Source organism: Mesoplodon densirostris, chromosome 7, assembly GCF_025265405.1.
Source record: "Mesoplodon densirostris isolate mMesDen1 chromosome 7, mMesDen1 primary haplotype, whole genome shotgun sequence".
NCBI classification, from domain to species: Eukaryota; Metazoa; Chordata; class Mammalia; order Artiodactyla; family Ziphiidae; genus Mesoplodon; species Mesoplodon densirostris.
This window is the reverse complement of record NC_082667.1, coordinates 72,992,116-73,009,290: the sequence shown is the minus strand read 5'-3', so window position 1 is coordinate 73,009,290 and position 17,175 is coordinate 72,992,116. Positions and strand designations below refer to the sequence as shown.

The window sequence follows — 17,175 nt, the reverse complement described above, 5'->3', positions numbered from 1 at the left end:
AGCCACTGCCCATCGAGCACCCACTGTGTGCCCATTGAGTGCCCACTGTGTGCCCCTGGGCCAGAGGTCAACAAACATCATTGACCTCCAACAGATGTCCAAAGGGTGGCAGGGTGGGTCCCCATTTTATGTAGGACACACTGGGGCTCAGAGAGTTTAAAACAACAAATAACAGAGCCAAGACTGAATCCAGATCTATTTGACTCCAACGTCCACACTCTCTTTACCACTCCAATCGTTCATTCATTCACTCATTCGTTCAACAAGTCATAAGCATCTACCATATCCCAGGCATTATTCTAGGAGTTTCAGATACATCAGTGAACAAAACAGCAAAAAATCTCTGCCCTTGTGAAGCTTATATTCTAGAGGAGGAAGCTACACACTAAATAAGAAGTAAACATGAGTAGGTAATAGAGTGGGTAAGAAGGTGATGAGTGCTATGGGGGGGAAGAAGGAAGATAAAGGGGATTGGGAATGTGTGTGGGGGTGGGTTGTAATTTCAAATAAGGTGGACAGAGGAACATGTGAGCAGAGATTTAATGGAGGTGAGAAAATTAAGTATATGGACATCTGGAAGAAGAGCATCCTGGGCAGAGGGTACAGCCTTTGCAAAGGTCCTGAAGAACCTCAGGAAGACAACACAGCTAGAATGGAGAGTGTAGGAGGAGAGGAGGAATTCAGGGAGGTAACAGAGGTCCAGATCCCATAGGTCCATGAAGGCTATTGTAAGAATGGTAGGAGTGAGACCAGGAGCGTTTGGAGGATTTAATCATGGGGATAACAGGATGATTTATGTTCCACTCTGGCTGCTGTGCTGAGCCTAGACTGGAGTGTGGAAGCAGGAAGATCAATTGAGAGGTTTTTCTGCAACTTAGGAAAGAGATGATGGTGGCTCAGAGCAGGGTAATAGCAGTGCAGGAATGAGATCCAGATTCTGGATCTATTTTGAATGTAGAACCAAAAGGATTTTCAGACAGCTTGGATGAAGGTAGTAAGAGAGAGAACTCAAGGATGATTCCAGGTGTTCTGGCCTGAGCAACTGGAAAAATGAAGTCTTCCCCCACCCAGATGGGAAAGGCTGAGTGAGAAGCAGGTCTGAGGGGGAAGATCAGGTGTTCAGTTTTGGGCGTGCTGGTGTTTGACATGTCCACTAGACACACATGTGGTGATGTCAAGTGGGTAGTTGGATGTGCGAGTCTGGAGTTCAGGAGTAAGGTTTGGACTATGGGTAGAAATTTGGGAGTCAGCTGCCTATGGATAGGCCTTATCACCATGAGACGGGGTGAGTTCACCAACAGAATGAGTATAAATACAGAAGAGGTCCCTCGGGGCACTCAATATTAAGAATTTGGAGAAGAGGAAGAATCAACGAAAGAACTGGAGAAGGAGCAGCAAGAGAGGCAGGAGGAAAATCAAGAGGGTGGGAAATCCCAGAGTCACATGAAGAAAGGTATGACGGTAGAGAGAATGATAACAAATGACTGACCGTGTCAAATGCTGCTAATATGTCTAGGAAGATGAGGACCAAGCGATAAACACTGGATATAACACCATGGAGATTATCGGTGACCTTGGTAGGGATAGTTTTCGTGGAATGGAAGGGAGAATGGGAGAAGAGGAATTGAAAGCAGAAAATATAGACAACTGTTTTGAGAAGTCCTGCAATAAAAAGGGAGCAGAGAGATGGAGCACACACTCATTAATGTGAGATGAATCCCGAAGTCTAGGAGACCTTCCTCAGCCTACAAGAGACGTAAGGGTTCAGGGGAGCTGAGTGGCTGGGAAGGGCTCATACAGAACACACCCATCTCCGAAACACCAGACCAGGAATCAATACACCAAGCCTGACCTGATGTTACTTTACACAGGGTCTTGTGCCCAGCCCAACCCCTTGGACAGTCACTGGAACGTGATGTGGGGCTAAGAAGGAATAGGTTCCAATGGGTGGAGACCTCCACTGGTATGAGCTGGCCAGACCTCTTTGAGGGGTCCTCGTCCTGTTTCCTTCCCCTCTTCATCCTAGCCCCACTAGTCTAGCTGATGTGCTTCGGCCATTTTCCAGAGAGTTGTAGGAGCCAGGGCTCAGGGGTCCCTGATGTGTCCCCTGACCCCCTGGGGCAGTGGCAGGGCCACCTTGATCCTGCAGACACATCAGGGCTGGAGGAGCCCTTGGACTCTCAGAGCCCTGGAAAGCTCAGGTCGGGCCCTCTGCAGGAGCACAAGGGCACAGGGGGTATGTCAGGGAGGCTCCACATGCCTCTGTGTGCCAGGAACACAGAGGACATCTGGCAAAGGAGGCCACAACAGAGGCCGCCCAGCCTGGAAGGCATGGGTTGAAAGGCCTCATTAGCTGTTGGGGTAGTTATAAGGCCTTTGCTGGGGGTGGGGTGGGGTCATTGGGGAACCTCAAGATTTAGGTGGTTTCAAGGTGGGAGAGATGCTCAGCTCTCCCAGAAACAGAGGACAGGTGGAGAGTGGGAAAACAAGTTACTTAAAAAAAGAGTCACCATAGACACTTCCAGGAGCCAAGCCTTTGGAAAGTGAATTAACGTGAGTTAGGCACAGCAGCAGTGGAAGCCTGAGAGGATATTTAGGAGGTTGAGTCTCTACCCACTTCCATTCCCTACTGCTTGGCCCAGGGCAGGCTCTACAGAACTGGCCCCAAGCCTGTTTTCAAAGAATTCAATCCAGGTACACACACTCTCACGTATGTATACTTATATTAACAGATATACAGTGTGCAAATATATTCACATATAAACTTACTCTCACATATAAGCATACACATATTCATAGGAAATCACAAAGGCACATTTTACATATTGTTCACTTACATGTAAATACAAATATGCACACCCAGTGTATGCACATATTCACACACTTTGCACATACATGTCCCCACATACTAAATGGATGGAGATGCACACAAATGTATATAAATATAGCTAAATACATACACAAATTCATAACTGTATGTATTCACTAACATATTCAGGATTATGAATGCCCATCTTTTCATATATATGCATGTGCATACACATTCACATATGCAGTCTATGCATTTTGGACACGTGCCCACACTTGCACATCCATATACATAGGCAAACACATCTTCATGGTTACAAATACACATCTACACACATTCATATACATGTTTGATCAAACTCACATTCGTGTAAATACTCACAAAAACACTCCCCAAAATTCTTTCTATGTGTACACTTGTATATATACACAAACCCCTACATAGCACAGAAACACACAACATGAATATGAACATGGTTGAAGGGGGAATGCTAGATTGTACTCATGATCATGCATCCCATATCCATCCTCACCCCCAGCAAAAAGCAGAGACTGGATGGGGCCCTCACTTACCAGGAATGGCAGGGAGACATGACCTGGTCCCCAGGAAAGTACTCCTTCCCCTTCCAAGTGCATGGGCACTCCTCTGGCAGGAAACAGGCATCCCCGTGTCTGAGCAGGCTATAAGGACACAGCAAGTAGGTGGTCAGGAGAGCACCCTTCCCATCTCTGTCACCTGTGGAGGACCCTGTATCCACACGGATGCCCAGGAGTGGCTCTCAGCATTTACCCCCTGGAAGAGAGTGACCATGTACCCACCACCATCCTGCTGCTGCCCAGTGGGGTTCAGAGGTACCTCGGTAACTGGAAAAACCAGAGACAGACGTCGCCCAGCTCAGAAGTCTCTGCCATACATCAGGAATCAAGGATCAGCTCTACCAGCCACATGCTGCCCCCCACTCGCCAGCCAGGCTGGATGCCAGTTGTCCCATAGGCACTAGATATACACTAATGAACAGACCATGGACATGGGCATTGACCCTCCCTACCCAGGTGGCTCATAGAGTAACTAGTAGATTGCACTGAAAAGAAATGTTAAAGGGAATTTTTCAGGAAGATGGAAACTCAGATTCACATGGAATGAAGAGCTCCAAAAGTAGAAAATATGTTGGTAAATATTTTTTAAATTATTTTAAACTTCTTTAAGAGATAACTGAGCACTTAGAACAAGATTAATGTCAATGAATTGTGGGGTTTATAACACATGTAGAAGTAAAATGTATGACAATAACAGTACAAAGGACAAGAAGGAAGTAAATGAAAGCAGACTGTTACAAGTATTCTACCTAAAGTGGTGAAACATTAATTCATGGTAGACTGTGATAAATGAAAGATACATATTGTAATCTCTAGAGAACCACAAAAATAAAAAATACCAGGATATATACTTGAAATGAAATAAAGGAGAAAAAAATAGAATACTAAAAAATACTTAACCCAAAAGAAGAAAGAAAAGAAGAAAAAGAAAGATAGGACAAACAGATAACAAGTAACAAGATGGTAGTATTAAATTCAGTCCAATTACATTAAAGGCAAATGTATAAACCCTCTAATTACAAGGGAGAAACTGTAACACTGGTGAAAAAAGCAAGACCCAACTATATTTTGTTTACAAAAGACACAGTTGAAGTATAAAGGCACAGATAAGCTAAAAGTAAAATGATGGGGAAAGATATCATGCAAACACTAGTCACAAGACAGAGTGGCTATATTAACATTAGACAAAGTAGACTTCAAGATAAGTAGTATTAACAGCAATAATGAGGGCTATTTCACAATAACAAAAGAGTCAATTTATCAAGAGAACATAAGAATCCTAAATGGGCACGCACCAAGTATGAGAGCTTCAAAAACAGAAGCAAAAACTCATAGAACTAAAAGGAGAAAAGAGACAAAAGCACAATTATAGTTGGAGATTTCAACGTTCTTCTCCATTACAGATAGAATAGGCAAAAAATCATCATAGATGTGCCTATAAATTTGACAACTTAGATGGAATGAACGACAAAAACACCAAATATCTATAAATAAATTCAATGACAAATGTATAAAACTTTAGGTGAAAACTATGAAACACTGCTAAGAGAAATTAAAGAAGGCCCAGTAAATGGAGCAATAACAACATATTTGCAGATCGGAGGACTCACTAATATGAAGATGTCAGTTCTCCCAAAGTGACCTATAGATTCAGCACAATCCCAATCAAAATCCCAGACGCTGTTTTGTAGAAATTGACAAGCTGGTCCTAAATTTACATGGAAATTCAAAGACCTAGAAGTGTCAAAAAAAACTTTGAAAAGGAACAAAGTCGGAGCACTATCAATTTCTGATTTCAGGACTTACTATAAACCTTCAAAAATCAAGACAGTGTGATATTGGCCTAAAGATAGACAAATAGATCAATGGAACAGAATAAAGAGTCCTGGAATAAAGACACAGAGGTAGAGAATGGACTTGAGGACATGGGGAGGGGGAAGGGTAAGCTGGGATGAAGTGAGAGAGTGGCATGGCCATATATACACTACCAAATGTAAAATAGATGGCTAGTGGGAAGCAGCCACATAGCACAGGGAGATCAGCTCGGTGCTTCATGTCCACCTAGAGGGGTGGGATAGGGAGGGTGGGAGGGAGACTCAAGAGGGAGGAGATATGGGAATATATGTATATGTATAACTGATTCACTTTGTTATAAAGCAGAAACTAACACACCATTGTAAAGCAATTATACTCCAATAAAGATGTTAAAAAAAAAAGAATAAAGAGTCCTGAAATAGACCGACATTTATACAGTCAATTGATTTTTTTTTAAGGTGCCAAAACAATTCAATAGGGAAAGTAAAGTCTTTTTTTAAATGTGGGTATAACCACTGGATATCCATCAGAAAAAATAAAATGAAACAACTCCATTTTACAGCATATACAAAATACAATAATTTTAGATAGATTATAGATCCAAATGTAAAAGCAAAATTTATAAAGCTCCTAGAGGAAAATATAGACGAATATCTTTGGAACTGCGGCAAAGATTTCTTAGGACACAGAGAGCACTAATCATAAAGAAAAAAGTGATAAGGTAAACATCACCAATATTTTAAACTTCTGCTCATCAGAAGTTTTTAGACATATTAAGACACTATAAGTAAATGGATAGGCAAACTACAGACTGGGAGAAAATATTTGCAATACAGATGTCTGACAAGGGATTTGCATCCAGAATCTATAACTTCTGCAACTCAATTTTTTTTTACAAGCAAAGTTATTTACTTATTTATTTAGGCTGCACTGGGTCTTAGTTGTGGCACATGGGATCTTTAGTTGCAGCATGTGGACTTCTTAGTTGCGGCATACATGCGGGATCTAGTTCCCCAACCAGGGATCAAACCTGGGCCCCCTGCAATGGAAGTGTGGAGTCTTAACCACTGGACCTCCAGGGAAGTCCCTACAACTCAATTTTTTAAAAAATCAGCTAAGTAAAAAGTAGGCAGAAGACTTGAATGGACACTTTACAAAGGAAGATATACAAATGGCCAAACAACACATGAAAAAGTACTCATCATTAGTCATTAGGGAAATACAAATTAAAGCCATAATGTTATTTGACTAAGTTCTCACTAAAATAACAAAAATGAGAAAGACTGAAAACATCAAATGTTAGTGAGGATGTGGAGCAGCCAGAACTCTCACGCAATGAGAAGGTGAAGTCATACAAGAAAGTAATTTGGCAATTTCTTATGTAGTTAAACATACATCTACCCTAGGACTCAATTCCATGCTGAAGTGTTCATCCAAGAGAAAGCAGCCTTATTTAAAATAGCCCAAACTGTAAATAACCCAAATATGCATCAACATTTGAGTGAATAAATTAACTATTGTATATTCATACAATGGAATACTACTGAGCAATAAAAAGAAACAAACTACTGGAAAATGCAACAACGTGGATCAACCTCAAAGACATATGCTAAGGAGAAGAAGCCAGACATCAAAGGGTAGATACTGCATGCTTCTACTTTCATGAAGTTCTAGAACAGGCAGAGACTATCTATGCCAAAATGAAGAACTATGGTGGAGGGATGGGGGAGGCACTAACTAGGAAAAAGCACAGGGCTCGAAGGAATTTTTTTTTTTTTCTGGTACGCGGGCCTCTCACTGTTGTGGCCTCTCCCGTTGCAGAGCACAGGCTCTGGACACGCAGGCTCAGCGGTCATGGCTCACAGGCCCAGCCGCTCCGTGGGATGTGGGATCTTCCCGGACCGGGGCATGAACCCATGTCCCCTGCATCAGCAGGCAGACTCTCAACCACTGCGCCACCAGGGAAGCCCTCGAAGGAATTTTTTGAGGGGAAAGAAGTGTTCTCTATCTTGAAGGAGATGTGGGTTACAAGAGGGTATAAATTTATCAAAGCTTAGCAAACTGTATACTTATAATCTGTGTGTTTTACTGTATATAAATTATGCCTCACCTTTAAAAAATTAAAAGGAAATAGAGTGAGACATGAAATATTGATTGGAAGCTCCATATTTAAGGGGGGCCATCATTTTTGTTGTGGAACCCCCAAAATGTCAGTTTCTAGAGTTTTTTTTCTCTTGGCCCAGCCAATTTTCAGGAGAATCATCTTTCATTTCTGGCCTGGGAGGCAAAAACTTTGATGCCACCATCCTGGGAACCAAGCTGGGGAAGAAGGCTGGGTCCCAGCAGGCTTTCAGTCAATCTCCCTATTTTCACTCTACATCTCATCCCTGCCTGTGTCCCTGAGATCAAAGCCTCTGACTTGACATTTCTAGAAACTCTTACCACCTTTCTCTGCTGGATGGGGTTAGGGAATCTGGGAGTTTAACTGCTCCTTACCCAGACTTGCACCTCATCCTCCTGTCTTGCTCCCACCACCCCTCTTTCTGAGATGCCTGGAGCCTCCTGTTCCTCAAGCCGTCAACACCATGTAGGCTGTTTCTCCTTGGCCTTCCTTCTCTACAAGCATCAGCTGTCATCCTCTGCTTTGCAACGTCAGTTTCTACATAGCCACCCTCGTTCCTTCTTCAAAAACTATTGACCCATCTCATGTCACTGTCATTCCATCCCTGCTCCCTTTGTCCCTGGTGATTTATACATTTTTTTACTCCATTACTAACATTTCATCGCGATTGTCAGAGGAAGCAGGAAAATAATTTAAAAGCATGTGCTTAATCCACAGTGCACTACCTGAAGCCACTTAACCTTTCTAAGCCTCCAGTTTTTCATGTGTAAAACGGGGATGACGCCTTCTTCCCAAGGGCATTACGAGAATTTAATTATAGACCTGGGCACACTGCCTAGCACTTAGTAGATACACAATAAATATTGGTTTCTTACCCTTCCTTTCTCCATAATTGCATCAGAAACCAGTGATGGGCTGGCTCACCGCCTTCCATCTTCACCCCCAGGCCCTCCCCTGGCCCCCACCATCCACCCGGCGAAGGGACCTTTCCTGCCGCCTACCATCCACTGCTCCCTCCTGGCCTTTTGCAGACCTGCCTGCATCCCTAGCACCTTCTGTGTGCCCACCACAGACAGGAGCATGCAGAGAGAGGCTCTGGCCTCTGTCTCCAAGGTGCCCTCAATTTGCGGAGCACCCTCTCCTTAACTGTTAAGGGTCCCTCTTGTTCCAGACCCCCCTCAGGGAGCATTTGCACATGCATGGGATCCAGGTGAAGGAAGACAATGCCATCACCCACATAGAGTGCTTATTCTGTGCCATTTTACAGGTGAGGAAACTGAGCCTCAGGGAAGTTAACTGACTCACCCAGTAAGTGGTGTAATCAGAACTCAAGCCTGACTCCAGAGTTTGTTCTCCTAACCACTGTGCTACACTACTTAGTGGCCCCAGAGCCCTGGGCTCAGCACCAACATGCAAAGGAACCTGGAGCAGCACAGACAGCCCCAGATCCCTGCAGTGGCCCAGGAGGATTACACACACCCAGAGATTCTAAGAAACACCATGGGGAGGGGCACAGGTACTGGAGGCCCAGAGGGCCCCAGGCAGGGCTTGTTAGGTATATCACTGGGAGCCCTATCCCAGCTCCCAAGAGGATGTTCCACTATGGAAGGAAATGCCTGTCCTTCCTTTAAAAGTCGAGACTGTAACAATTTCCCTTTGACAAGCCCCTATGGAGTGTGTATAAGCTCCTCATAGGGCATTTGATACAGCACGTGAGCCACTAGGGCAAATACCCCAAGAGGTGATGGGGGTTCAACACTAACAAGGGGAAGAGAACAAGTTTCTCTGGAGCACTTACTGTGCCCGGCTCCTTGCAGCCGCTGTCTTCTTTAAATCTCACAAGAATCCTGCAGTGTAGGTGTTACTGTCCTCAATTCACAGGTGAGCAAACTCAGGCTCATAAACATTAAGTGACTTGTCCGACATCACACAGCTAGTGACAAACATTAAGTCCTCTGGGCTGTGGATGCTCTTGGCACAGCGCTAGGACCTGGATTGAACTTTGGGAGGCCAGAAGCAGAGGAAGAGGATTCAGGTACTGTCCTGCTCAGACTGGTCCTGCAAACAGCCAGCCGGGCCTCACAGACAAGAAAACTGTGGCCCAAGTGGTCATGTAACTTGTCAAAAGTCACCGAGCCCTTAGACATCTTCACATCCTATCCTACCCTTTGGAGCCTGGGGATTGAAAAGGGAGCCCCACTCTGGCTTTGGGATCTTCTGAGTTAAACTAATCCCTAATGTTGGACATTGCTTTAGAACCTTGCTACTCAAAGTGTGGCTCCTAGACCAGCAGCATCAGCAACCCCTGGGAGCTTGTTAGAAATGCAGAGTCTTGGGCCTAGGGTCCTGTGCGAGTTCTCCAAACCTCACAGGGGTCCCTTGTGGATGCCCTTGCCTGGGAAAGGGCAGCCTCATAAACCACATCATGACCTCTGCGTAGGGGACCAGACTCCAGGCCTCACAGAGCCAGCATGCTCTGGCCAAAGGGCAGGGTTTGCAGTAAGCAGAGTTGGGTTTGAGTCATGGATCTCTGGGCAGACCACTTCCCTGCACCCCACCCTTGGCCTCAGTTTCTTCATCTGCAAAATGGGAATAATGATCCTCCCCTCCTTTCTCCCAAGGATGCTCTGAGATTGAAGGAGATCGTTATATCAAGGTGTTTTATAAACAGCAAAACTCCAACAGACTATTCCCTCCCTTTCCCACCCTAGAAGCTCTGGCCCCCTTGTCACGTCCTTTGGCTGCCAGGCCTGGGCTGGGACTCCCAGTTTAGCCCTGTGGTCTGCACAGGCTGAGGACACAGCCCAGTGCTGCTAAGTCATGGGACGAGGTGATCGACTGTCTTCTCAGCCTAGACCTGAAGCAAGACCAGCATCAGGAACGAGAACTGGCAGAGCGGGGCGCTGGGCCCCTGCAGCCACCTCGGCATGCAGAGCATCAGTGAGGCGACCTACAAAACTCAGCTCATGCAGACCACCCAGCTGTGATGGCAGCATCTCGGGCACCCAGGAGGGAGACTACTTCCACAGGGTGGGGCCTTTCTTTTTCAAGTATTACAGGGGCCTGAGCCCTCCACCTGGTCAGAATTTCGCAGGGATGAAGGTTGAGAGCTAAACACGGGTTTCCTCTCTCATAGTCTTCAGCCCATGAGGCCTCTAGGGTATGCCCGGCACCCACCCAGTGCTTGGCACCTCATTTAATCCTCCAACAATCTCTTGAGGTGGTAGGAATTATTATTATCCCCACTTTACAGATGAAAAGCTGAGCCTCAAAGGAGCTAGGCCCCTTCCTTGTCCAAGGCCACATGCTGGTGAGAAGCAGAGGCAGGTGGGCCCCCTCCGGCTTGGCTCCCCACCCTCCTGCTCTTTCTCAGATTCTCGCTAGTCATTACACTGTCACTGGTCAGCTGTGGGCTGGTGCTTCCCTGCAAGGCTGTGTGAGGTTTTCCCTGTCCCTCACTCCACGTTATGGTCTCTGGTTCTGCCAGCCTTCGGGAGTGGTAACCCACGGCAACACAGATACATACCCTTGGGGACAGGCGCATCCTGAGAGGCAGGGGCCACGGGCTGGCATGCTCAGGCTCAGGTTCAGCAGCTGCTGCTCACACGTCCTCTCTCTGCTCAGCTCAGGGTCAGTGTGCAGGTCACTGCAGTTCACGAAGACCTGGCCTGCTGGACAGGCAGCAGCTGGAATAGGAGAGGGTGGTGCTGGCAAGGGCCTGGACACTCAGCAGGATGCTTGGAACACCTGGGCCCAGGGTGGGTTCCTGGGCGGCGGGGGGGGCCAGGGAGACCTGGGGACCAGCATCTGGAGGATGCAGGCAGAGATGGGGCTCTGATGCTTTCTCATGCCCTTGCTGCCCCTGAAGCATTCCTTGGGTTCCCAAGTGCACATCACAGTGGGCAGGAGGGGTGTGTGCTGTCCCACAATAGGACAACCACCACCAGTACCAATTACTGGACGTGTCCTTTCCACCAGGTACTGTTCCAGGCCCTTCATGTGCATTTTCTTATTCAATCCTGCAACAACTCTGTGAGGTATTACTATCCCCTATTTTCCCATATAATGGAGAGAAGTCAGTTCTGCTTTCAAAGGCATGATAAGGTGAGAGGAAGTGCCCCAGAGGGACCAGAAGAGGAGCCAGAAAGAGGATAGCCATGCAGTGTGGCAGGGTGGCCAGGGGACTTATAACAACATGGAAGTCAACTTCCCATTTACCTGTATTTCTGTGACATAAACACACTCTCTCTCCCAGAGCCTTCAGTCATGTTGGCCGTATACACTTATACCATGTGAGCAATCTTTTTTAGGAAAATCAATAAAGGGAGTCTGAGTTCTACGCCCACCCTGGGATGGAACAGAGAGAAAGGGATAGCTACAGGAGATGAAATAAAATTCCTAAAGGGCAGAAACCTGAAGCCAGAAACAACAAAAAGAAAAACACTCTCAGGGACACCCACGAAACGTGGGGAGAACATAGGAATCTAGGTTATATACAAAAGAGGAAGTGAAGGTTCAGAGAGGTGAAGTGAGTTACCCAGGGCTGCACAGGTAGTGAGTGCTGGGCAGGATTTGAACCCAGGGCTACCTGAGTTTGGAGGCCCTGCTCTTTGCCACCTGCCATATGATTATTCTCTGATCTCCTCTGTGCCAATCTCCATACTTAGTGGCATTATCCACCCCGGGAGGTCCTCCCTGAAGGCTCCAGCCTCCTTGCTCTACCACCTCCAAGGCCCCACAGGCTGATGCACCAGTGTGCCACCCTGATGCCCCCATCTCTACTGCCTGTGAGCGTCTCAAAGGCTCAGCCTATCCTCCCCACTGCTGTGATCCCACATCCCACAATGGACACAAAGTCAGCCTCAGTAGACACGTGATGGTTCAGACAGAGGAAATCCAGGACCCAGGGGAGGTCAAGGGACTGTCCAGAGGGAGATGGAGTCTCAGCATCTCTCGAGAAGCAGGAGGGACAGCCACTTGAGTGGGGCTGAGGTTGGGACAGGATTTCACAATGCCACCCTCCAAGCTGGAACCTTTCCCGAGAGGGCAAAGAACACAGAAGGCTCGGTGTGGCACAAGACCTGGGGTGGGGTGTCCCTGTCCTGGTCTGTCCTCGAGCTCTCCACGCCCCTCTCCACAACCCCACTACCATGAAGGAGGCCCCACCCTCCCTGTCACCCTTACCTGGGGCTCTGCTACCACAGCTCATGACCCCATCTTTGCAGTGGCTGCAGAGAGAGAGAGAGGCACTGGGATCAGCCCACCCAGTCACTGCAGGGCCCGGAGACCTCGAGTTACTGCACTCAGGTTACTGCAGGATTCAGAAGGACATGCCCACTTCTGTCACCGGCTCCCTGTGCAGAGGGGGAGGGTGGGTGTCGCTTCATGGAAGGTTTCGCACTGCTGAATTTTCTTTAGTCAGCAACTTCCATTTAAAGAGAGGATAATAGGACTTCCCTGGTGGTCCAGTGGTTAAGACTCCGCGCTTCCACTGCAGGGGGCGCGGGTTCGATCCCAGGTCTGGGAAGTTCCCGCATGCCCTGCGGCGCAGCCAGACTAAGATTTAAAATAATAATAATAATAATAATAATAAAGAGAAGATAATAATGCTGCTGTCTAGGGAGCTCACCAGTGGCCTAGAGACGGGATGTCACTGTCTCCAGGGGGATAATCCATTCCTTGGAAGTGGCAGGAGCACTGGTTCCTATAAAGCCAGGAACAGAGAAAGGTGGGCCAGCTCAGGAGCCGGGGCAGGGACAGCCAAGGACAGGGACCCCACCCCTCAGCCAGCCAGGGGCATTCAGACCCACCATCTGTTCTGATGGCTCAGTGCCTATACCACACAGGTTGTTAAAATACTGTGAACACCAGGTTAGGCCCTCCAAATACGTCACCTTTCTAGCATAAGGTGGAGAACCTTATGCTACCGTCTCTGCAGGCTCCTCTTTGTAGGTTATCTGGGGCCAGAGACTGTGTTGCCTTCTCATATACCTCACACGGCACCTGCCGGTTACGGCCAAGTGCAGGCCTTGAAGCAGAGCAGTGGAGGGCTGGAAGGGATTCTGAACTCATCCAGCCCCAGTGCTTCTCACCACCTTCTCCCTCTCTAAACCCTCCTCCACCCCATATAACCCTCAGAGGCTCCCTTCCCTGGCAATACTCAAACTCAAGGGGTCGGGGAAGGGCACACATCTGGATCTCAAGGGAGGACTGTAGCTACAAAAGGCCTCTGAGTGAGTGAATCAAATATGCCCCCTAAAGGGGCTTCTCTCCAGCCCCACCATTATTCAGTTGAACGTGATACCATTTTACAGATGGAGAAATAGGCCTGGAGGGGAACAAGGACCTTGCCAGTCAGCCCCAGGATCCTGTGAGGTGAGGTCACCACCTGCCACCTTCCCCCCAACTCTGCCCTCTAGCCACACCGAGAACGCCCACAAGCAGGTCTCAGGGCCTTCCCCTTGTGCCCCTCCACCTGGTGCACTCTTCACTCAAATCTCTGCTCAAATGTCACCTCATCAGAAAGGCCTTCCTCCCATGTTCACTTCATATGACATAACAGTAACCCTTCCCTGCCCAAGGACCCTCTGTTCTCACTCTGCTGTATTTGGCTTTATAGCTCTTGTTACCACCAGATCCATTAAGGATCTGCTTATTTGCTTATTATCTGTCTCACCACCCAGAATGTGAGCTCTGTGAGGGCAGGACTCTGTTTTGTTCGTTGCTGAATCCCCAGAGCCTAGAAATGTCTGGAACATACTAGGTCAGTAAAGATTTGTGGAAGGAGAGGAGAGATGAGGGCAGAGACCCTGTTGGCTTTGCGGGGTTGTTCTGGAGAGCCAGAGCTGAGAAGAGAGGCCAAGGAAGGGGGAGAGGTGTCTAGAGGAGGAAGCCCACCCGACCGGTGACCCAGCTTACCCTCCAAGCTCTGCCCTGAGATTGTGAGATGAAGTAGGGACATGAGAGGCCCAGTCAGGCACCCCAGTTTCCTATGCTCTGGAGACCCCCAGCCTCATCACCACCTGACACAGAGCTCAAGCCAGCCTGCTCACCTGGGAACACAGAGGTCAGCCTGGGTGTCCAGATAGGTGTCTGGTGGGCAGGCACAGCCCTCCACACACTCGTCCCCACTGAGGTCGCTGCCACCATCAACTCCACAGGCCTCAGGGCCGGCTAGGTCCTGGCAGGTTTGTCCACACGGAGCCACACAGGGGCTGTACTCCTTGGTAGCCTCACAGGACAGTGCTGTAGTGAGGAATGTGACTGTGCTTTGTTTCTCTCTTACTTACAACTGTGTGGGGTGGAGTCATCATCATAAAGAGGAGAACTGAGAACCAGAGAAGTTAAGACATTTGTCCAAGGTCACACAGCAGGTCAAGGTCACAGCTGAGATTTGAACCCAGTCTGCCTCCCACTACACCAGAATGGCAGAGCCATAGAGGTGGGTCCCACCTCCCAAGTTCAGCCTGGACCCTGCCATTGGTATTTCCTTTTCACTGCAGGGCATTCCTCTTAGGTAGTGATACTGGGGAAGGAGTGGAAATCACTGCCCCCTGACAGCCCTGCACTCACCCACAGACACACATGCACAGGTTTGTAAATACGCACATACTTCTGCCTCTCTCGCTTCCATGGGTTATGAAGATCAATTGTGCTCCCTCCAGCAGCTTCTCGGGGCCCTTTGTCCAAGACTCAGGGTTGCCCTCTCCTCATCTGGACACCATCCCACTCCCCTGGGGTCTCCCACAGTCTGTCAGGGCCAGTAGAGCCACCTAGACTGCCAAGCCCAGTTCTCACCCCGGCTGCCCATCAAAGCCACCTGGGAGCTTTTAAAAATGCTGACCCCTGCCCCTCACTGCCAGATACATTGTTTTAATTGATACTGGACATGGCTCAGATAGGTGTATTTTTTTAAAGTTCCCATGATGATTCTAATGTGGTCCTGTCCAACCAGCTCTGGAGAAACTTTGACTCAGAGACGGGCAGGGCCTTGTCACAGACACACAGAAAGTTACCTGACTCCCAGTACAGTAAGCCCCCTACATACAAACCTTCGAGTTCTGAACTTTCAAAGATGCGAACGTATTATAAATCTATTACAGTACAGTACTATACAGCCGATTGTGTTCGTTGGGTATCTAGGCTAACTTTGTTCGACTTACGAACAAACTGAACTTACGAACGTGCTCTAGGAACGGAACTCATTCATAAGTAGGGGACCTACTGTACTGTGCCTTTTCCATTTATTCAACAAATATTTGCTAAAAGCTTACTGACAGTGGGGCCCTGTGCTGGGGCTGGGGGCACAGAGATGACTAAGACATGGAGAGGTGTGTGGCCTGGGGTGGGAGTGGGGGTGGGTACGGACCAGCCCAGGCCCACTGAGCCACGTGTGCACTCAAACCTGAGGGCCACACAGCCAGTGGTCTTTAGAAAGTTCACTCTGGCTGCAGTGAGAAAAGGCTATGGAGACACTTGTTAGGTAGCTGTGACTAGGGTGGTGGCAATGGTGGTGGCTGAATTTGCAGTTGACCAGACTTACAGGGCTTGGAGGTGGGCTGGAGGTGACACATGCCCCAGGTGTCAGGCCTGGGTAATCCATGGATGGGGGCCCTCGGCAGAGATGGAGAGCACAGGAGGAGAAGCAGTTTGGGAGGAGGGGGTGCTAGGCTGGAGGAGCCTGTAGGACGTCCCAGGGGAGAGTTCAGGGGGGCAGGTGGACACTCAGATCTGGAGCTCCGGCTCCTCCAGCTGTCCTCACATGGGCACACAAGCGTGGGGCGCTCACCACAGGCTGGCAGGTGGGCACGGAAGTCGACGGGGAGCCCATGGCGCTGGCACAGGCGGGCATAGTGGGCTAGCGTGGCACACAGGCAGGGCTGTCCACAGCGGCAGGTGTCCTGGCGGCACTGCTCAAAGTAGGGCACGGGGCTCAGGTACGCGGAGCAGGGCGCAAACAGCTCCCCAGTGAGCACGCTGCAGGACTGCAGGGCATAGGAGGCTGGAGACAGACAAACGGGCCGAGGGTCAGAGGTCTGGTTTGCCTGGTGCCCCAGGCCCCAGTCTCTCCCTCCCTCCTTCCCCACAGCTCAGGGGACTCTGTACACGGGGATGCGTGTGTATGTGTGCGCGCATGCACAGGCACTCGTGCAATGCATTCCTCATGCCAGGCATGAACCCATATGCCAGAAGGAGTCAAGGGAGTGAATGAAACAGACAAAAGTCCCTGCCCTCATACAGCAGACATTTTGGTTGGAGGAGACCATCACTAGACAACTTACATAGTAAATTAAAGGGGAAGAATCTAAGGAGAGAGAGAAAGCTAGGAAGGAGAATGGGGATTGCAAGTTGGGGCGGGAGGGGAATTGTGATTTTAAACCCAGTGGTCCAAAGCCCTCAGTGGAAAGACGTTTGACCAAAAACTCGAAAGAGGTGAGAGAGTGAGGCATGTGTTTTTGAGGGAAAAACATTCCAGGTGAAGGGAACAGCAAGTGCAAAGACCTGGAGAGGACAAGGACCAGGCTGTGTAGGAAGAGAGCAAGGAGGCCAGTGCAGCTGGAGGAAGGGGGAGGGTGGGAGGTGGGTGGGGGAGGAGGTGAGATAAGGGGGATGGGAGGAGAGCGTAGGGCCTGGTGGGGCCACTGTGAGGCCTCGGACTTTTGCCCTGGGATGGGGGAGCTGGTACAAATGTGCGTGTAGGTGACAGGGATAGGACGTGAGGTTCCCTTCTGCCCGCCCCTCACCAGAAGGGAAGCCCAGTCCCCTCCCCGCACCTTCTCCTTTCTGATCACTCCTACCCGATGTGGTCAACATCCTCATGCCCAGGTTCCCAT

General features: G+C 48.7%; 1 protein-coding gene across 1 annotated transcript in view; it reads right to left on the bottom strand.

The window, feature by feature from the left end:
• Nucleotides 1-17,175, bottom strand: part of OTOG (otogelin) — an 85,779-nt gene that overhangs the window by 42,807 nt on the left and 25,797 nt on the right. Inside the window, exons 19-24 of the mRNA XM_060104535.1 lie at nt 16,131-16,343; nt 14,395-14,587; nt 12,972-13,046; nt 12,527-12,570; nt 10,869-11,028; nt 3,382-3,489 (exon numbers count right to left, since the gene is read on the bottom strand). Coding sequence (XP_059960518.1) covers nt 3,382-3,489; nt 10,869-11,028; nt 12,527-12,570; nt 12,972-13,046; nt 14,395-14,587; nt 16,131-16,343 — 793 coding nt within the window. The remainder of the gene's footprint in view (nt 1-3,381; nt 3,490-10,868; nt 11,029-12,526; nt 12,571-12,971; nt 13,047-14,394; nt 14,588-16,130; nt 16,344-17,175) is intronic.